Below are 22,553 nucleotides of genomic sequence, written 5' to 3'. Positions count from 1 at the left end.
GGCAGCCCCTCAAATACTGGAATACTGGTATCATGTCTCCCCTATTTCTTCTTTTCTTTAGACTAGCCAAACCCAGGTTCTGCAGCCATTCTTCATATGTTTTAGTCTCCAGGCCTTTAATCATCTTAGTTGCCCTTCTCTGAACTTTTTCCAAACTCGAAACACGTTTTTTGTGATATGGTGACCAAAATTGGCTGCAGTATTCCAGGTGTGGTCTTACTAGGGTTTTATAAAGCAGTACTAATACTTTACGTGATGTTGATTATATGCCTCTGTTTATACAACCCAGGATTGTATTAGCTTTTTTGGCTACTGCTGCACACTGATGGCTCATAGTCAAGTCATCGTCCACTAGGACTCCAAGGTCCATCTCATAGTTACTGTTTTTAAGTCAGGTCTTGCCCAATCTGTACTTGTACCTTTGATTTTTCTTACCTAAATGTAAGACTTCACTTTTCTCCACATTGAAACTCATTTTGTTGATAGGGCCCATTGATCAAGTTTGTCAAGATCTTTGTGGATCCTGAGTTTGTCTCTTTGGATGTTGGCTACTCCTGCCAGTTTGGTGTCATCAGAGATCCCCTTCAGTTCCCTCATCTAAGTCATTTATGAAGATATTGAAGAGCATTCAGGGCCACTTCTGTGAATTGAGATAATTCCATCCAAATATGAGTTTCACAGTGTTTTGTTTTCTCTCAATTAACTCCCTTTTTCTTCCTATATTTATTTTGTAACTGGGCATAAGGATGCTATATTCTTATAACCTGCCCTTTTGAGTTCTTTTGACAATCATTCATTCCTTGCCATAGATCGCATATTATCCATTATATCTCCACCAGTATTTACATTAAAATGTCTCCATCCATTTTCCCGTTTTCAATAATATTCTATCAAGGTACACAAAGATTGTATATTCACTTGCATTATTTTTCCACAGGTATATCCATCTTTAGAGCCATGCTTCCAAGTTTCCCTGTCTAAAAGATTTTGGACTTTTCAGATCTATTGTCTTTCTTGCATCATGTGGTCTATCTAAAATTCATTGCAAATAATTTAGGTTCCCTGACAACAACAAGTTTTTAATTCTATTCACTCTGCTGAAGGCTCTTTGTTTAGCACTTTTCATGTGCAGTACTTCCAAAACATTTTTTTTAAATTTCCAGCAATATTGCTTGCCTTTTTATTTGTCTTTTTAAAATTCGTAATCAATCTTGGCTTTCTGGCTACATTCTTTGCAACTACCTTTTTCTACCCCACACACTTCACGTGATGACTGCTGAGTACTGTAGTACCTTTGCAAGATTTGTAGTTTGCTATTACCTTCCTCCTAGTGTTGAGAGAGCATGACTGGCACAAGGTTACCCAGCTGGCTTTGTGCCAAAGGCAGGACAAGAACTCACAATCTCCCACTTTTGCTTGATGCTTTAATCTTTAAAATGAATTGGCTCTCATCTTATATTGATACACATGATATGTTTCTCTTATTCTCACTTTCAAGGCTGTTAGATGTTTTGTGCCAGCCATTGGCAGTTACCCAAAAAGGTCATCAGATGGGAGCAAAGAGGCTTCTTTGCTTTCACTGATGAGTCAGGGGTCTCAGACCCCTGCAGTCCCATTGGATAGAGTGTTTTATGGTTAGGGAGGGGCCGAGACCCCCCATAAATACCTCTGCTCTGGGGCTGCTCTTTGTTCTAGCCCTTCTCATCTTTCTCTCTCTCTTGCATGCATTCTCTCTCTATCATACAAGCATGCATGCCTCCATGCCATATAGCTCTTTATATATAACCTATCGATGAATAAAGCTTCATAATGACTGCATCTCTGCATCCTGCCTTTTTTTTACTTGGAAGCACCTTAACGACCCATCGATCTCTCGTGAGAACTGCTTCACAAAGGCACTCATTCATTTTACAGTTGTTATTCATGAAATTGAAAGTAAAAGTCTGTAGTTGAATTAGTTCAGCATTGGCATATCTCATTTTTTAAAGAATATCAGCTCCCCCCTGCCCAAATGCCCAAATTCTTCTGTACTGCCTTGCTGTGGTGGGAGGTGTTCATGGGGAGAATGTGTGAAGAACACCCAAAGTGTATGCCAAGAAAATCTTCATACAAAGACATGAAGGTCATCTCAGCTGCCCAGCTAAAGCAAGTACCTATATTAGATAGCAGCATATGGAAGATGCTGGAGGCAGATAATTATTTTAGTGACAAGGTATCAATTCATAGCATATGGGAGAAGACAGTGGCAAACTATTATTGTATTATTATTATGAAAACCACATGAAAAAAATAAAAAAAATGATTGATTATTGCAAGATGGCTAGATTCAGTTACAGTAACATGAGTGCACCATTGAAAGTGCTGAAGAACCAAATTGGGAACAGAGCATCATGGAGAAAATCTATCTAAGTCTCAACAAGAAAGTTGAGCATCTAATCAAATCCAGTTGCTGAAGTTTTAAAACACTTATTATTATTTAAAATGAAGATAACAGAACTGACCCTTTCCTATGGGAAAAGGAAAAAAGCAATAAATCAGGAGGGACATTTGTTCTGATGAAATAGTAGATAAGGAAGAGAGGAAATAAAAACAAATAGCTTTAGGTTTTAGAACAGAAATGAAAGAAGAAAAAGGAATACAGATGGTTCGTGACAGCAGAGGAGTTTTGAGGATATTTGAGAAAAGAGAGCACCTGGCTAGGCTCAGAGATTCAGCAGAGTTATAAAGCCTAATTGCTAGACATATTAGAAAAGTTTAGGAAAATCCAGGACTAAAGACTAGACTGGAAATTTAAAAAAACAAAATCCAAGAAAACAGCAATGACAACAATGAACTGCATAGAGGTGTCCATAAAGTTGCCAGGAATCAACTTCAGATAATCAGGTCTTTATTTTCAGGTAAAACAACAAAAATATTGATATGGTCATTCTGAACTTATTTATTTATACATATTCCTATAGATCAGGTAGTAATTTGTTCTACAGGATCAGAGGCAAGGAGCCTGATTATAAAGACCCAACTCTGTAATGTTTGGTTTTTAATTTAATCTTCACTGATGGTCAGAGACCAACCATGGTTTACTTAATCAAGAAAAAGATTTTTAGGTGACCACAACCAACACAGACTTGTAGAAATTACAATGTTGGATAAACCTGTTAAATTCATCATTAATAAAAGAAAATGCTTGTATATTTTTTTATAATTACATCTTCTTTAGAATAGTCAGCATTCATTCTGGATCAGTGTATATCAGTTGCCAAGATATTATGATTTATGGGATTATGAGAATACTACTGTTTTAATTCACAAGACGCTGGAAATACAGTATGTCACACAAGTAAACCTCTTTCTTTTTGCACTATTCCCATTTAGATAGAGATGTTCCTATTGCTACTCATATGATCTTTCTTATAGGTCACATTAAAATAAACAGAGATACCCTACTACTGAGAAAAAAATTAAGAACTAAAGATCTCTTTCTGTCCAACATTCAGCAAGGAAGAAATTGCTCTTTGATCAGTTTTCTTCAAGAGTACATATCAGTATTTGAACATCATGGAACTGGGGAATGGAAAAGAACCAGTAGTCCCAAAATAAAAGACTTAAATTCAAAGGAAACCAGAAACACTTATATTTATAGTTCATTAGCTCTTCTTATTTAGAATTTTCTTTCAGTGGTTGGTTCAGTGTTTCTTCAATTCTTCCACTGTACCCCAACTTGTCAAAGATTGAATGAATTATTTTTTGCAGGTAAAGCTTTGAGGTATGGTACTTTTTCTTTCAAATTCCTAATAATTACATTTTTAATAATAGTGGAAAAGTCTGAAATTATTATATAATCATGGCCATTAGTAATATAAAGTCATTCTGGACATTAAAGAATTGAGATTGCATAAATCTGCACCCAGGCTGCAGATAGGTATGTTTTATTATGCCAGCAGATCAAGGAGATAACAGTCCTTTAACACTGCTCCAACACTGGAAGTTTTTAAGAAGAGACTGGCCAGCCACTTGTCTGAAATGGTATAGGGTTTCCTGCCTGAGCAGGGGGTTGGACTAGATGACCTCCAAGGAACCAAAGTCCCTTCCAACTACTACTTCTTCTTCTTCTTCTTCTTCTTCTTCTTCTTCTTCTTATTATTATTATTATTATTATTATTATTATTATTATTATTATTATTATTATTATTATTATTATTAACAACTTTATATTAATTTTAAATACTGCCTTTTAAATATCTTGGAATTGGAACAACCCAGTCCAAGCTTTAAACAACTCAAGCTATTAGACTTATATATACTGAACAGTATGAAAATTATAAGAAAATAAGAATTTGTATTATGATTGACAGCCTTGTTACTACACTTTTTCCACCAAAAATAAGACATGACCTTTGATGATTAATTTATGATCTGAAAAAGTAAAAATATTAGTTTTAAACTGGATTTCCAAGATAATATTCAATGTAATATAAAAATATGAAGTGAATGTAGCAATATCTAATTTCAAAAGTACAGTCTATTTACCACCATTGTCATGCGTGTGTTATTTGAAAGAAAGAAGGAAAGGTAAACATATACTTGGGCATTGTTATAGGTCAGGATTCAAATAATTTTACAGCAAGTTTTCCAGCTGAATTGCAATATAAATAAACATGACAAAATCTCTTTTGTTTTAGATAAAATGTTTGAATCTAAATTAGAGTAGTTGAAATAGGACTTCACTTCAATCAGTTGGGCAGCTATAATTTCCCAGTAAATTATACTCCATTCAGTGGAGTTTATACTAATGAAATATATGAATGCAAATTTATATTATCTAGCTACCATACTCTAGTTTTCACACAACTATATTGGTGATCTTTCCTGGACTTGATTTAAAACTTGGCATTTAATTATCACAAGATAAGAATAGAATGTGGTCATAGCCCACTTCTAGTTGCATGAAAGATGAATTTGCTTTAAATAAATGTAATACTCTTTCAAAGAAATGACAGAATTTCATTGACAATTTCAATTGTTATGTATTTTATTTCATTTTTGCAGATATCATTTTGTAACAATGGCCCCAAGTGAAGAACAAAATCAAACCATTACCAAATTTCTTTTGCTGGGATTTGGAGATTTTGGTGATCTGCAGTTTCTTCTCTTTATCCTCTTACTGATGGTCTATATTATGACCATGGTTGGGAATATCCTTATCATTGTCCTGATTGTTACTGATTATCATCTTCACACTCCTATGTACTTCTTCCTGTGTAATTTGTCCTGTCTTGAGACATGCTACAGCTCTAATATTCTTCCAGTAACATTGACCAACCTTCTATGTGATGGTCCAATAGCCATTTCTATAATTGGCTGCATGATACAATACTACTTCTTTGGTTTCTTGGCAGCCACTGAATGTTACCTTCTAGCAGCAATGTCTTATGATAGATATGTAGCAATCTGTAATCCACTACTTTACAAAGCCATTATGAATGGCAGGGTTTGTCTGAAGCTTCTGGCTGGATCCTGGATAAGTGGCTCATTGGCTATTAATATAACTATGTATCTAATGTACCAGTTAAAATTCTGTGGCCCCATTGAAATCAACCATTTCTTTTGTGATTTCAATCCAATATTAAATCTTGCATGCAATAATACACATGTAATTGAAATTTTAACCGCATTACTAGCTGCTGTATGTTCATTGCCACCTTTTATGTTGACTTTGACATCCTATGTTCATATAATTTCTACTATTGTGAGAATCCCATCCAGCAATAGAAGGCAAAAGGCCTTCTCAACCTGTTCATCACACCTCATGGTGGTGTCCCTTTTCTATGGTTCAATAATGATTGTCTACATTTTGCCTAAAACAGATGGACTGCGAGAAATCAACAAAGTTTTGTCTCTCTTTTATACAGTCCTGACACCTTTATTAAATCCCTTGATATACAGCCTAAGAAACAGGGAGGTAAAAGAGGCTTTTGGAAAAGCAGTTGCTAAATTATGTACTGTTAAAAGAATACATCACTGGAATTTAGTTTGAACGTTTAGTAAAATGCTAGTTGGGTTCCCATTTGGTTAAAGATGTTGGTTTTTTGTCTCTTTCTCTTCCACTACACAAGCCAACTATTTTTTCAAAGGGTACATATGATTAAGATGTCTTCTGTTGATTTAATTAAAGTCTGGTGGATTCACAGTAAGACTATGATTTCTGGTGAAACACATTGCTGTTTGTATAGTACTTCCTGGACTGACCATGCAACCATAATGTTATGGAAAGCTATGAGAGCACTGAATATATGAGGCAAAGATAGTCATATCAGATGAGTTTCTTGTAGTATTATTCATGTTGAACTCTGTCTCCTTCCACTTAATCTCCTGGTATTTGCATACAAAGATATCTAGTGGACCAAATAAATTAGATAGATTCTGTCTTTTATAAATAAATAAATACAACAAACAAATAAATCTTTTACTATATTATTCAAAGTATGTTTTACAAAAGTTATATTTGGAGTTTTCCCCCCAATAATTTAAAATGTATGTTCTCTACTTTCAGCTCAACAGATCACGTTTTAGCACAATATAATAATTTGTCTTCATTTGCTTAAGCTTGTCTCATATATAAATATATTATTTAATATAAGCAGTACAGGGATACTACATAAATGCTAAATGTTTAATCAGAATATAATTATGTGATGTAAACCATGTTGATTCACAGGGAATCAGCATCTTTTTGATACTAGCCCCTGTAAACTAATCACTAAGGTAGAAAATCTTCAATATTTTGTGTGTAATCAAACATTATATTTTGAAGTTATATTTAAACTAAAATACATTTATTCAGCCTGGTGCTTTCTAGATATCTTAGGAGCATGATTGCCAGAATTATAAGATGGGAATTCTTGGCAAATCTAAAGCATAATGAATAGAAATAAAACCTAGATTATAATTCCCGTTATTTGAATGAATGAACCTTTATTGTCAAAGTACAACCATGTATACATTGAGATTGGCTGAGCCTCCCTTCGTGTCCCCCCCACAACTCACAGTGACAACAAACCCTCCATCTTGTTACACCATGTGAGCTAATTGCAAAACACACTGGCCTCACAAGTCAATCACACATAAAATTATTTCCCATTCAAGAGCCTGACAGCCCATGGATAAAAACTGTTCTTCAGCCTGTTGGTACGGCCGGCTATACTCTTGTATCTCTTACCCGATGGTAGGAGAGTAAAGAGATACTGACCAGGGTGTGAGTCATCCCTGAGAATCTTCCTCACTCTTCCAAGGCAGCGAGCCCTGGCGATGTCATCCAGTGGTGTCAGGGGACAGCCCACAATGTTTCGTGCTGTGCTCACCACACTCTGTAATACTTTCCTATCCATGTCTGTCAGGCCAGCATAACAAACCACAATACAGTGTGAGAGGACGATCTCTATAGTAGACACACACACACACACACGAGTTACAAATAACTCAAGGCAATGAACCTATCCAGTACACCTTCTTCTTCCTATTTTCCCCACAACAACAACTCTGTAAGGTGAGAGTGACTGGCCCAAAGTCACCCAGTTAGCTTTCACGGCTAAGGCAGACCAACTCATGGTCTCCTGCTTTCCATGCTAATTGATCAGTATAACAAGATATGTAGTCTAACAAAAGTAGTTGCTAAATGTTTTCAGATTAGGTAATTGCTAGACAAAATATGAGCATGAGAAATTGTAATTGCTTCACTTCTCTTTGCATCAAAGAAATAGCAGAAAAAGGAAATTGTAATTATGCATCCCTTTTCAAGGTACAACTACATATCAAGATTATTTCTGGAATACAGATGTTTGGATTAGTCTAAAACTGATCTGAATTACCGGTGCTTAATTTTTAGATGGTTTGCTATTTTTTTCTTGATTTATTCTTATTTAAACATGAACAAAGCTCAGTAATGTATATGGTTTTAATGCAATTATTTCTGTTCTAAACTACTGAATAATGATAGTTGATACTATTAAAAAAGCTAAGAAAGAAATTAAATAATCTACTCTTTTGATTATCAGTCATTTATCTTTCTATAGTTTATGCTATTTTTATGCAAGTGCCTATGATATCCATTTTTATACATAGTTTTCTCAATATACAATTGTTTTAGAAAACATTTTATCTGAGAATGACATATTATAGCTGATTTCTTTCACATCCCTATATATTATATTCTTGTCCTGCCCTCTGGTGCTTTGTTGAATAATGCAACCCACTCTTCTTTGTGGCAGCCCCTCAAATACTGGAATACTGGTATCATGTCTCCCCTATTTCTTCTTTTCTTTAGACTAGCCAAACCCAGGTTCTGCAGCCATTCTTCATATGTTTTAGTCTCCAGGCCTTTAATCATCTTAGTTGCCCTTCTCTGAACTTTTTCCAAACTCGAAACACGTTTTTTGTGATATGGTGACCAAAATTGGCTGCAGTATTCCAGGTGTGGTCTTACTAGGGTTTTATAAAGCAGTACTAATACTTTACGTGATGTTGATTATATGCCTCTGTTTATACAACCCAGGATTGTATTAGCTTTTTTGGCTACTGCTGCACACTGATGGCTCATAGTCAAGTCATCGTCCACTAGGACTCCAAGGTCCATCTCATAGTTACTGTTTTTAAGTCAGGTCTCGCCCAATCTGTACTTGTACCTTTGATTTTTCTTACCTAAATGTAAGACTTCACTTTTCTCCACATTGAAACTCATTTTGTTGATAGGGCCCATTGATCAAGTTTGTCAAGATCTTTGTGGATCCTGAGTTTGTCTCTTTGGATGTTGGCTACTCCTGCCAGTTTGGTGTCATCAGAGATCCCCTTCAGTTCCCTCATCTAAGTCATTTATGAAGATATTGAAGAGCATTCAGGGCCACTTCTGTGAATTGAGATAATTCCATCCAAATATGAGTTTCACAGTGTTTTGTTTTCTCTCAATTAACTCCCTTTTTCCTATATTTATTTTGTAACTGGGCATAAGGATGCTATATTCTTAAAGCCTGCCCTTTTGAGTTCTTTTGACAATCATTCATTCCTTGCCATAGATCGCATATTATCCATTATATCTCCACCAGTATTTACATTAAAATGTCTCCATCCATTTTCCCGTTTTCAATAATATTCTATCAAGGTACACAAAGATTGTATATTCACTTGCATTATTTTTCCACAGGTATATCCATCTTTAGAGCCATGCTTCCAAGTTTCCCTGTCTAAAAGATTTTGGACTTTTCAGATCTATTGTCTTTCTTGCATCATGTGGTCTATCTAAAATTCATTGCAAATAATTTAGGTTCCCTGACAACAACAAGTTTTTAATTCTATTCACTCTGCTGAAGGCTCTTTGTTTAGCACTTTTCATGTACAGTACTTCCAAAACATTTTTTTTTATTTCCAGCAATATTGCTTGACATTTTATTTGTCTTTTTAAAATTCGTAATCAATCTTGGCTTTCTGGCTACATTCTTTGCAACTACCTTTTTCTACCCCCCACACTTCACGTGATGACTGCTGAGTACTGTAGTACCTTTGCAAGATTTGTAGTTTGCTATTACCTTCCTCCTAGTGTTGAGACAGCATGACTGGCACAAGGTTACCCAGCTGGCTTTGTGCCAAAGGCAGGACAAGAACTCACAATCTCCCACTTTTGCTTGATGCTTTAATCTTTAAAATGAATTGGCTCTCATCTTATATTGATACACACGATATGTTTCTCTTATTCTCACTTTCAAGGCACTCATTCATTTTACAGTTGTTATTCATGAAATTGAAAGTAAAGTCTGTAGTTGAATTAGTTCAGCATTGGCATATCTCATTTTTTAAAGAATATCAGCTCCCCCCTGCCCAAATGCCCAAATTCTTCTGTACTGCCTTGCTGTGGTGGGAGGTGTTCATGGGGAGAATGTGTGAAGAACACCCAAAGTGTATGCCAAGAGAATCTTCATACAAAGACATGAAGGTCATCTCAGCTGCCCAGCTAAAGCAAGTACCTATATTAGATAGCAGCATATGGAAGATGCTGGAGGCAGATAATTATTTTAGTGACAAGGTATCAATTCATAGCATATGGGAGAAGACAGTGGCAAACTATTATTGTATTATTATTATGAAAACCACATGAAAAAAATAAAAAAAATGATTGATTAATGCAAGATGGCTAGATTCAGTTACAGTAACATGAGTGCACCATTGAAAGTGCTGAAGAACCAAATTGGGAACAGAGCATCATGGAGAAAATCTATCTAAGTCTCAACAAGAAAGTTGAGCATCTAATCAAATCCAGTTGCTGAAGCTTTAAAACACTTATTATTTTTTAAAATGAAGATAACAGAACTGACCCTTTCCTATGGGAAAAGGAAAAAAGCAATAAATCAGGAGGGACATTTGTTCTGATGAAATAGTAGATAAGGAAGAGAGGAAATAAAAACAAATAGCTTTAAGTTTTAGAACAGAAATAAAAGAAGAAAAAGGAATACAGATGGTTCGGGACAGCAGAGGAGTTTTGAGGATATTTGAGAAAAGAGAGCACCTGGCTAGGCTCAGAGATTCAGCAGAGTTATAAAGCCTAATTGCTAGACACATTAGAAAAGTTTAGGAAAATCCAGGACAGAAGACTAGACTGGAAATTTAAAAAAACAAAATCCGAGAAAACAGCAATGACAACTATACTACTGACAGGAGAACTGCATAGAGGTGTCCATAAAGTTGCCAGGAATCAACTTCAGATAATCAGGTCTTTATTTTCAGGTAAAACAACAAAAATACTGATATGGTCATTCTGAACTTATTTATTTATACATATTCCTATAGATCAGGTAGTAATTTGTTCTACAGGATCAGAGGCAAGCAGCCTGATTATAAAGACCCAACTCTGTAATGTTTGGTTTTTAATTTAATCTTCACTGATGGTCAGAGACCAACCATGGTTTACTTAATCAAGAAAAAGATTTTTAGGTGACCACAACCAACACAGACTTGTAGAAATTACAATGTTGGATAAACCTGTTAAATTCATCATTAATAAAAGAAAATGTTTGTATATTTTTTAAATAATTACATCTTCTTTAGAATAGTCAGCATTCATTCTGGATCAGTGTATATCAGTTGCCAAGATATTATGATTTATGGGATTATGAGAATACTACTGTTTTAATTCACAAGACGCTGGAAATACAGTATGTCACACAAGTAAACCTCTTTCTTTTTGCACTATTCCCATTTAGATAGAGATGTTCCTATTGCTACTCATATGATCTTTCTTATAGGTCACATTAAAATAAACAGAGATACCCTACTACTGAGAAAAAAATTAAGAACTAAAGATCTCTTTCTGTCCAACATTCAGCAAGGAAGAAATTGCTCTTTGATCAGTTTTCTTCAAGAGTACATATCAGTATTTGAACATCATGGAACTGGGGAATGGAAAAGAACCAGTAGTCCCAAAATAAAAGACTTAAATTCAAAGGAAACCAGAAACACTTATATTTATAGTTCATTAGCTCTTCTTATTCAGAATTTTCTTTCAGTGGTTGGTTCAGTGTTTCTTCAATTCTTCCACTGTACCCCAACTTGTCAAAGATTGAATGAATTATTTTTTTGCAGGTAAAGCTTTGAGGTATGGTACTTTTTCTTTCAAATGCCTAATAATTACATTTTTAATAATAGTGGAAAAGTCTGAAATTATTATATAATCATGGCCATTAGTAATATAAACTCATTCTGGACATTAAAGAATTGAGATTGCATAAATCTGCACCCAAGTTGCAGTTAGGTATGTTTTATTATGCCAGCAGATCAAGGAGATAACAGTCCTTTAACACTGCTCCAACACTGGAAGTTTTTAAGAAGAGACTGGCCAGCCACTTGTCTGAAATGGTATAGGGTTTCCTGCCTGTGCAGGGGGTTGGACTAGATGACCTCCAAGGTCCCTTCCAACTTCTTGTTTTTCTTCTTGTTCTTGTTCTTGTTCTTGTTCTTGTTCTTGTTCTTGTTCTTGTTCTTGTTCTTGTTCTTGTTCTTGTTCTTGTTCTTGTTCTTGTTCTTCTTGTTCTTCTTCTTGTTCTTCTTCTTCTTGTTCTTCTTCTTCTTCTTCTTCTTCTTCTTCTTCTTCTTCTTCTTCTTCTTCTTCTTCTTCTTCTTTTTCTTCTTCTTCTTCTTCTTCTTCTTCTTCTTCTTCTTCTTCTTCTTCTTCTTATTATTATTATTATTATTATTATTATTATTATTATTATTATTATTATTATTATTATTATTATTATTATCTTTATATTAATTTTAAATACTGCCTTTTAAATATCTTGGAATTGGAACAACCCAGTCCAAGCTTTAAACAACTCAAGCTATTAGACTTATATATACTGAACAGTATGAAAATTATAAGAAAATAAGAATTTGTATTATGATTGACAGCCTTGTTACTACACTTTTTCCACCAAAAATAAGACATGAACTTTGATGATTAATTTATGATCTGAAAAGTAAAAATATTAGTTTTAAACTGGATTTCCAAGATAATATTCAATGTAATATAAAAATATGAAGTGAATGTAGCAATATCTAATTTCAAAAGTACAGTCTATTTACCACCATTGTCATGCGTGTGTTATTTGAAAGAAAGAAGGAAAGGTAAACATATACTTGGGCATTGTTATAGGTCAGGATTCAAATAATTTTACAGCAAGTTTTCCAACTGAATTGCAATATAAATAAACATGACAAAATCTCTTTTGTTTTAGATAAAATGTTTGAATCTAAATTAGAGTAGTTGAAATAGGACTTCACTTCAATCAGTTGGGCAGCTATAATTTCCCAGTAAATTATACTCCATTCAGTGGAGTTTATACTAATGAAATATATGAATGCAAATTTATATTATCTAGCTACCATACTCTAGTTTTCACACAACTATATTGGTGATCTTTCCTGGACTTGAATTAAAACCTGGCATTTAATTATCACAAGATAAGAATAGAATGTGGTCATAGCCCACTTCTAGTTGCATGAAAGATGAATTTGCTTTAAATAAATGTAATACTCTTTCAAAGAAATGACAGAATTTCATTGACAATTTCAATTGTTATGAATTTTATTTCATTTTTGCAGATATCATTTTGTAACAATGGCCCCAAGTGAAGAACAAAATCAAACCATTACCAAATTTCTTTTGCTGGGATTTGGAGATTTTGGTGATCTGCAGTTTCTTCTCTTTATCCTCTTACTGATGGTCTATATTATGACCATGGTTGGGAATATCCTTATCATTGTCCTGATTGTTACTGATTATCATCTTCACACTCCTATGTACTTCTTCCTGTGTAATTTGTCCTGTCTTGAGACATGCTACAGCTCTAATATTCTTCCAGTAACATTGACCAACCTTCTATGTGATGGTCCAATAGCCATTTCTATAATTGGCTGCATGATACAATACTACTTCTTTGGTTTCTTGGCAGTCACTGAATGTTACCTTCTAGCAGCAATGTCTTATGATAGATATGTAGCAATCTGTAATCCACTACTTTACAAAGCCATTATGAATGGCAGGGTTTGTCTGAAGCTTCTGGCTGGATCCTGGATAAGTGGCTCATTGGCTATTAATATAACTATGTATCTAATGTACCAGTTAAAATTCTGTGGCCCCATTGAAATCAACCATTTCTTTTGTGATTTCAATCCAATATTAAATCTTGCATGCAATAATACACATGTAATTGAAATTTTAACCACATTACTAGCTGCTGTATGTTCATTGCCACCTTTTATGTTGACTTTGACATCCTATGTTCATATAATTTCTACTATTGTGAGAATCCCATCCAGCAATGGAAGGCAAAAGGCCTTCTCAACCTGTTCATCACACATCATGGTGGTGTCCCTTTTCTATGTTTCAATAATGATTGTCTACATTTTGCCTAAAACAGATGGACTGCGAGAAATCAATAAAGTTTTGTCTCTGTTTTATACAGTCCTGACACCTTTATTAAATCCCTTGATATACAGCCTAAGAAACAGGGAGGTAAAAGAGGCTTTTGGAAAAGCAGTTGCTAAATTATGTACTGTTAAAAGAATATATCACTGGAATTTAGTTTGAACGTTTAGTAAAATGCTAGTTGGGTTCCCATTTGGTTAAAGATGTTGGTTTTTTGTCTCTTTCTCTTCCACTACACAAGCCAACTATTTTTTCAAAGGGTACATATGATTAAGATGTCTTCTGTTGATTTAATTAAAGTCTGGTGGATTCACAGTAAGACTATGATTTCTGGTGAAACACATTGCTGTTTGTATAGTACTTCCTGGACTGACCATGCAACCATAATGTTATGGAAAGCTATGAGAGCACTGAATATATGAGGCAAAGATAGTCATATCAGATGAGTTTCTTGTAGTATTATTCATGTTGAACTCTGTCTCCTTCCACGTAATCTCCTGGTATTTGCATACAAAGATATCTAGTGGACCAAATAAATTAGATAGATTCTGTCTTTTATAAATAAATAAATACAACAAACAAATAAATCTTTTACTATATTATTCAAAGTATGTTTTACAAATGTTATATTTGGAGTTTTCCCCCCAATAATTTAAAATGTATGTTCTCTACTTTCAGCTCAACAGATCATGTTTTAGCACAATATAATAATTTGTCTTCATTTGCTTAAGCTTGTCTCATATATAAATATATTATTTAATATAAGCAGTACAGGGATACTACATAAATGCTAAATGTTTAATCAGAATATAATGATGTGATGTAAACCATGTTGATTCACAGGGAATCAGCATCTTTTTGATACTAGCCCCTGTAAACTAATCACTAAGATAGAAAATCTTCAATATTTTGTGTGTAATCAAACATTATATTTTGAAGTTATATTTAAACTAAAATACATTTATTCAGCCTGGTGCTTTCTAGATATCTTAGGAGCATGATTGCCAGAATTATAAGATGGGAATTCTTGGCAAATCTAAAGCATAATGAATAGAAATAAAACCTAGATTATAATTCCCGTTATTTGAATGAATGAACCTTTATTGTCAAAGTACAACCATGTATACATTGAGATTGGCTGAGCCTCCCTTCGTGTCCCCCCCACAACTCACAGTGACAACAAACCCTCCATCTTGTTACACCATGTGAGCTAATTGCACAACACACCGGCCTCACAAGTCAATCACACATAAAATTATTTCCCATTCAAGAGCCTGACAGCCCATGGATAAAAACTGTTCTTCAGCCTGTTGGTACGGCCGGCTATACTCTTGTATCTCTTACCCGATGGTAGGAGAGTAAAGAGATACTGACCAGGGTGTGAGTCATCCCTGAGAATCTTCCTCACTCTTCCAAGGCAGCGAGCCCTGGCGATGTCATCCAGTGGTGTCAGGGAACAGCCCACAATGTTTTGTGCTGTGCTCACCACCCTCTGTAATACTTTCCTATCCACGTCTGTCAGGCCAGCATACCAAACCACAATACAGTGTGAGAGGACGATCTCTATAGTAGACTGGTAAAAGAAGTTCATTAGCCGTTGTTCTATCCTGTTCTTCCACAAGAACCTGAGGAAGTGGAATCTCTGTTGGGCCTTTCTGGCTACCTGGGTCCTATTAACTTTCTAGGTAAGATCTTCACAGAGGTAGACTCCCAGAAATTTAAAGGAGGAAACTCTCTCCACACACACACCCCGAATGTAAAGTGGGACATGTTCCTTTCTTTTCCTCTGGAAGTCAAGCACCATCTCTTTTGTTTTGCTGATGTTCAGGTGCAAGTTGTTCTCTGAACACCATATGGATAGTTTTTGTACCTCCCCCAGTAGGCTGTTTCATCTCCACCTGTAACAAGACCCACTACAGTGGTATCACCTGCGAAATTAATTATTGCAGTAGATGGGTTGGATGATACACAATTGTATGTGTACAATGAGTACAGTTAGGGGCTAAGCATGCAGCCCTGTGGCGAGCTGGTGCAAAGCTTCAGGGGAGTGGATAAAACAGACCCGACCCTCACTGTTTGTAGCTGGTCCCTAAGAAAGTCTTTAATCCAATTGCAGATGGAGGAGGAAAAATTCAAGTCAGTCAGCTTTTCAGTAAGAATGCTCGGCAAAATGGTGTTGAAAGCCGAGCTGTATTCAATGAAAAGCATCCTGACATAGCTTCCAGGTTTCTCTAGATGGCTTGCTACAGAGTGTAGAGCAGTAGCTATGGCATCGTCTGTCGACCTGTTCCCCCTGTAGGCAAATTGATGTTTGTCGAAGTCCAGTGGGACTGCTAACATGTCATCATACACTCACTCATTTACACACACACACACACACACACACACACACAAACACACACACACACACACACACACACACACACAAAGTTACAAATAACTCAAGGCAATGAACCTATCCAGTACAGCTTCTTCCTCCTATTTTCCCCACAACAACAACTCTGTGAGGTGAGAGTGACTGGCCCGAAGTCACCCAGCTAGCTTTCATGGCTAAGGCAGACCAACTCATGGTCTCCTGCTTTCCATGCTAATTGATCAGTATAACAAGATATGTAGTCTAATAAAAGTATGATGTTTTCAACCTTGATCTAAATAAAGTTAGATTTACCCTTACAGATGTAAAACCTGAAATAGATCAAATTGTATTATGGGGGAAAAAAGAGCAATCCCCTCCTTGTTCAAGAATAGGAATGTCCTGATTTCATCTCAGTTCTCTAATGGGGATCCCTGCATTCTTAGAGGAATATTTTCCATTCTGACACTCAGGGTATTTTGGGAAGAAACCTGTGAGAATCCTCCAGGTTTCTGTCTTATTTTGCCAATTCTAGTTCAAAACCATTTGGAAAATTGGACAACCCAGAGTTAGAGAAGTGCTTTAGCTGTAGTGTGATGATGTAATGAATTTGGGTATTTCTATCTTCACTTTCCTTTTCCAGTAGCAAGGGAATTGAAAGCAGATTTTTGAATGATTATTTTCTAATGGTTTGTGGCCAATTTAAAAGTGCCTTTTTTGTGTTGCACCTTTCTTGCACCTCTCTCTCTCTCTCTCTCTCTCTCTCTCTCTCTCTCTCTCTCTCTCTCTCTCTCTCTCTCTCTCTCTCTCTCTCTCTCTCTCTCTCTCTCTCTCTCTCTCTCTCTCTCTCTTTGTAGAGCAAGGGTCTGATATGAGACATCTGGAAAATGTTAAGAGGTGCATGAAAGAATGGAGCTAATTGATGCAGTAAAAAGCAGAAAGTGGTCCAGATTAAAAATAATACCCTTAAATTTTCAGTTTTCACTTTTACAGGTTATTTATCTTCTACATAGTTTCTTCCACCCAATTACTTTCTGTTAAAATGTAAGAGTGAATTGCTGTGGTTGTGGGTTGCACAGAAATTCCTCCAGGGTGTGCATCTGGATTCCATTTCAAAGATAATATGTCCCAAATGTAGGGGTGAAGCATACTTGAGAACTTTATGCATACAGGTATGTATATATGTCTGTATATATATATATATATATATATATATATATATATATATATATATATATATATATGTATGTATGTATGTATGTATGTATGTATGTATGTATGTATGTATGTATGTATATATATATATATATATATATATATATATATATATATATATATATATATATATACATATACTGTATGCATATGCATGTATGCATGTTTGTATATATGTGTCTGTCTGTATGTATGTATACACACACACACATACATATATATGTGTGTGTCTGTCTGTGTGTGTCTGTCTGTCTCTCTCTCTGTGTGTGTGTATTTAGAAGACAAATTTGCCCTATCAATTGCATTAACAATGATACCCCCATTTTATGTTTTTCCTGTTTTATTCTGTTTGGGGTAAATAAGCATATAAAACCTATCACAAGCTATTCAGACTTGTTTTATTTTTCAGATTCTTCTTCTACCCAAATGAATTTTTTATGCTTTCGTCTGTCCTTAAGCATTTTGGGCATTGTGTTCAAGGGAGCTGTGATTGTCTGGCTATTTTCAGTTTCCCCTGGGCATCAGCGTTTAGAGACACTGGGTCTTCCTTTAGGATAGGCTGAGCTAATTTGCAGAGCAGGGACTGTGCCATTCAATATAAGTTTAACATAAGGTTAGGATGACGTTGTTCTTTCTTTTCTTTTTTGAGACAGTGTCCAATTAGATTTCACTTCAATTATTCCCTGTATTTATGTGAGTCCTGAGTCTAATTTAGAGGTCAAGGCAAGATTAAACAGAGAACCTGGTGCAGATGATGACAAAAGATGAAGAGCTACTCGTTGAATATCATACTTCTCACAAAGGTAATTAAAAAGCAAATGAAACTAATTTCCTCTGAATCTCATTTCCTAATTTCAGTTAGTGCTGAGAAAAATGAACAGATTGCTGAAGACTTTTGTTCATCTTCAGGACAGCTCTTTAACAAAACAGTACTATGAACTTCACATAGCAAGAGTGAATTCAATGAGACTTTCCACAAACAAACAGAAGTTGACAAACTTTTATTTTAGAACCATAACTTCTGAACATTTCCCTGATCTCATCATGCTCACCTATTTGTTCTCAAATCAGTTTTTCTCAGGCTCTTATATCTTGTAGTGCTGTGGCTTGTAAAATGGAATTCAGACAATTTCATTCACCTTTATGTATTTCATATTCATAAACTGCTTTATAATCGTGGCACTTGTTTAAGAACTGCATATCTAATTTCTGAGCATCTCAAATAATTTTTGTATCATATTTATCATACACATTTGTATCATATTTGCAGGCATAACAGAAGCAGAACAAGAGAACCAAACTGAAATCACAGAATTATATTTGATGGGATTTGTAGGACTTGGGGATCTGCAAGTTCATGTCTTCTGTCTCTTCTTACTTATCTACCTTGTTACCATGGTTGGGAATATCCTCATCATTTTGCTGATTGTTACTGATTCCCAACTTCACACCCCCATGTATTTCTTCCTGGGTAGTTTCTCTTTCCTGGAGATGTGCTACAGTTCTAATATCCTTCCAATGATGTTGGCTAGTCTGATTCATGGTGGAAGAAAATTAATTTCTGTAACTGGCTGTATAATGCAATATTATTTGTTTGGTGTCTTGGCAATTGCTGAATGTTGTCTCCTAGCGGCAATGTCATATGATAGATATGTAGCAATCTGTAAGCCACTCCATTATACAACATTAATGAATGACAAAATTTGTGTCCAGTTTATAGTTGGATCATGGATCCATGGTTTATTTGTTATGAGCATAGTTTTATATCTAATGCACCTGTTAAAGTTAAAGTTCTGTGGGCCCAGTGAAATCAATCACTTCTTTTGTGAATTGAATCCAATATTAAAACTAGCGTGCAGTGAAACCTATTTAATTGAACTTGTAACTACTTTGTTATCTATCCTGTGCATCATGCTTCCTTTCTTTTTGATTTTGGCATCTTATGTTTTTATTATTTCTACTGTCATGAGAATGTCATCTGTCAGTGGAAAGAAGAAGGCTTTCTCAACCTGCTCCTCACATCTCACGATGGTATCCATTTTCTACAGCACATTAATGATTGTCTACATTTTGCCCAAAACAGATGGCCTGAAAAGAATCAACAAAACTGTATCGTTATTTTATACAATTCTGCCTCCTTTGTTGAATCCCCTGATATACAGTTTGCGAAATAGGGAGGTAATAGAGGCACTTAGAAAAGCAGTTGCTAAATTGTATACCATTGCAAGATTACCACTGTAATCTAGTATGAACACACATACACACAGACACAGACACACACACATCCATCTATCTCTATCTCTATCTCCATCTCTATCTCTATCTCTATCTATCTCTATCTTTATTTATATTATGTTATTTCCCAATAAAATCAAGATTTGGGATTCTTTGAGAACACCATCACATTTCTTGATTTCTCCAGATTACTATGTTAGAGATTAGGGATACTAAAGAATTCTGCCATGATTTTGTTCTTCTCACCAAGAAAGCCAAAGCAGGGTGAATGGTATAAACAAGTGAATTTGGTTATTTTTATTCTATTCTGAGAAATTCTGAGAAATAAATTCTGAGAAATAAAGATTCTACATCTCATAAATTGTATCAGTTGGGTTGAAAGATTCTTCCTATTTTAATTTTTAAGAAATTCAGCACATTTAAAAAAAGAAGAATTTTATAGAGGTTTTTTTTCCTCCTGCAGAACTTCCTGGATTAACCAAGTGATTATCTTTGGAAATGTCATTACACAAGCATCAAAGCATCTGATGTCTTAAATGGGAGGGTGGAGACAGAGGTTGAATTGCTGCTGACTCTGCTGACACTGAGCTATAACCAGTGGTGGGATTCAGATATGTGAACAACTGGTTCTCTGTGTGGATTCCGCTTCCAGAAGTCTGTTCTGGGCCTGGGCAACAATAAATTAGCCACCAGTTCTGCCAAAGTGGTGTGGACCAGCTGAATCCCACCACTGGCTATAACCCCTCCCCATGTAAACATCTGACATTTACAGAGAAGTTTGAAAGAAGCAGTAGGAAATTTCATGCCAAAGCTAAAGCTCCTTTCATTGGATTGACTGATCATAATCAGCAGAGACTCTTTTTATAAAAACTCTCCATAGTTAAGAATTTTCATTTGTAAATATTATATGCAGGTTATATGTCATCACTGAAACATTCTGGATGTAGGGAATTGTGATTCATCTGGTCATTGTTGTTCCTGTTGTAGCTGTTTTGTTGTTTTGGCTGTTTGTATTGTTTGTGTGTATCAATCTCCAGATGAAGTTTCCTGGGTAACCATTTCTCTAGAAGACTTTTTATAAGTGTTTTTCTTCTGTTGATCTGGCTTCTGTGTTATTGCAATGGACTTCTGCTCTCCCAAACACTGTTCTGATGCAGCTTTGTTTGTGGCATTTGGGGTGGTTCCTGTGGAAGCTGAAGATTTGATCTGTATGTTCAGATCTTCATCCAGAGATTGCTACACACAAACAATTAAAGGTAAAGGTAAAGGTAAAGGTTCCCCTGCACATGCATGCTAGTCGTTTCCAACTCTAGGGGCCGGTGCTCATCTCCGTTTCAAAGCCGAAGAGCCAGCGCTTGTCCGAGGACGTCTCCGTGGTCATGTGGCCGGCATGACTAGACACCAAAGGCGCACGGAACGCTGTTACCTTCCCACCGCAGTGGTCCCTATTTTTCTACTTGCATTTTAACGTGCTTTCGAACTGCTAGGTTGGCAGAAGCTGGGACGAGTAACAGGCGCTCACTCTGCTACACGGCACTCGGGATTCGACCCGCCAAACTGCTGACCTTCTGGTCAACACAAACAATATAAACGCTCAAAGCAACAAAACAACCATAACAGGAGTAACAGTGACCAGACAAATATATACCAAATCCAGTGCAGCAACTGTGAAAAGAACTATGTGGGCCAAACAGGAAGAAAATTATCAGAGTGCATGAACATTTCCTGGCTATGAAAAGACACTGTCCCTCATTTCCATCCATGAAGACTCCGAAGGACACAGGTTTGATCTAACTGGGACCACAGTTGTAATCCAAGCAAAATCAAGGAGAGAAAGAGAATTCCTCGAAGCCTGGTTCTTCACCAATAAGTCAATAAACAAACACATTGACATCGACCCAATCTACCAACCGCTGAGAATGAAGGAACTACTTCAACACAATTCCAAAGGAAGCATTTAAAATGAGCAAACAGAAACCCCACCACATAGCAAAAATCACAACCCCTCACAAGAAACCATGCCACATCCAGACAAGAACAGCCAGCCAAACAAACAAACAAACCCAAAAACAGACCTGAAAACAGACCAAGACTCAGAGGCAAACAAACAAACAAAACACCATTTGCATCACACAGACAATACTTAAACACCAAGGACCATGGCCCAACAATAACAACCAGCCTATCAAAGAGCCCCAAACCAGACAAACAACACCCACACCAATTTAAAGGCCAGTGCTCTGACAGACAAACACAATTCAAAGCACATTGAAGATATCCCCCGAATGGAGACAAAATGTTTGCAGCTAAATTGCAAAGCTGGGATATCAAACCTACAGCCCAGCATATGTCTTTCTTATTTAAAATAAGGACAAAGGAAGGAAACACATTCTCAGTTCAACTGTAAACATGATATGTGTCAAAATTTAAGACATGATTCAAAGATTCATATTTCTTAGATGGGATGGGAACTTTAGAAAAAATAAATATTCTCTTGGTGAGCTAATTGATAACATCTAACAAAATTTTTGCCTGTCAAAAAAATTAATGGTCACCTCAGTTTGGACTTTAAGTGTCAAATCAGTAAAAACAGAGAAAAGTAATTTCCTTCAAATGTCACTTTCTAATTTTAGTTTGTGTATAAAAAGTGAATGGATTGTCAGAGACTTGTTCATGTTCACAATAAAGGTTATTTAGTGGAACACTTACACTGAATTCTGTGAGACTTGCCACAAATAAACAGAAAATGATAACCCAATGAACTTTAATTTTCTAACCACAAAATCAGAATTAGTTTCTCTG

General features: G+C 35.7%; 2 protein-coding genes across 2 annotated transcripts; both read left to right on the top strand.

The window, feature by feature from the left end:
* Positions 1 to 5,062: 5,062 nt before the first annotated feature.
* On the top strand, positions 5,063 to 6,034 carry LOC308678906 (olfactory receptor 5G9-like; the record flags this gene model as incomplete). Its single annotated transcript, XM_081346136.1, has 1 exon — positions 5,063 to 6,034. The coding sequence occupies one exon, from the start codon at positions 5,063 to 5,065 to the stop codon at positions 6,032 to 6,034; it is 972 nt and encodes a 323-aa protein (XP_081202262.1).
* Positions 6,035 to 13,138: 7,104 nt separating this feature from the next.
* LOC308678905 (olfactory receptor 5G9-like) lies at positions 13,139 to 14,110 on the top strand (the record flags this gene model as incomplete). The annotated part of the gene is made up of 1 exon (XM_081346135.1): positions 13,139 to 14,110. One exon carries the CDS (start codon positions 13,139 to 13,141, stop codon positions 14,108 to 14,110), a length of 972 nt encoding a protein of 323 aa, XP_081202261.1.
* Between the last annotated feature and the right edge of the window lie 8,443 nt (positions 14,111 to 22,553).

Source organism: Vipera berus (assembly GCF_964194415.1).
Source record: "Vipera berus genome assembly, chromosome: Z".
Classification (NCBI taxonomy): Eukaryota; Metazoa; Chordata; class Lepidosauria; order Squamata; family Viperidae; genus Vipera; species Vipera berus.
This window is presented reverse-complemented; position numbering and strand designations above follow the sequence as displayed.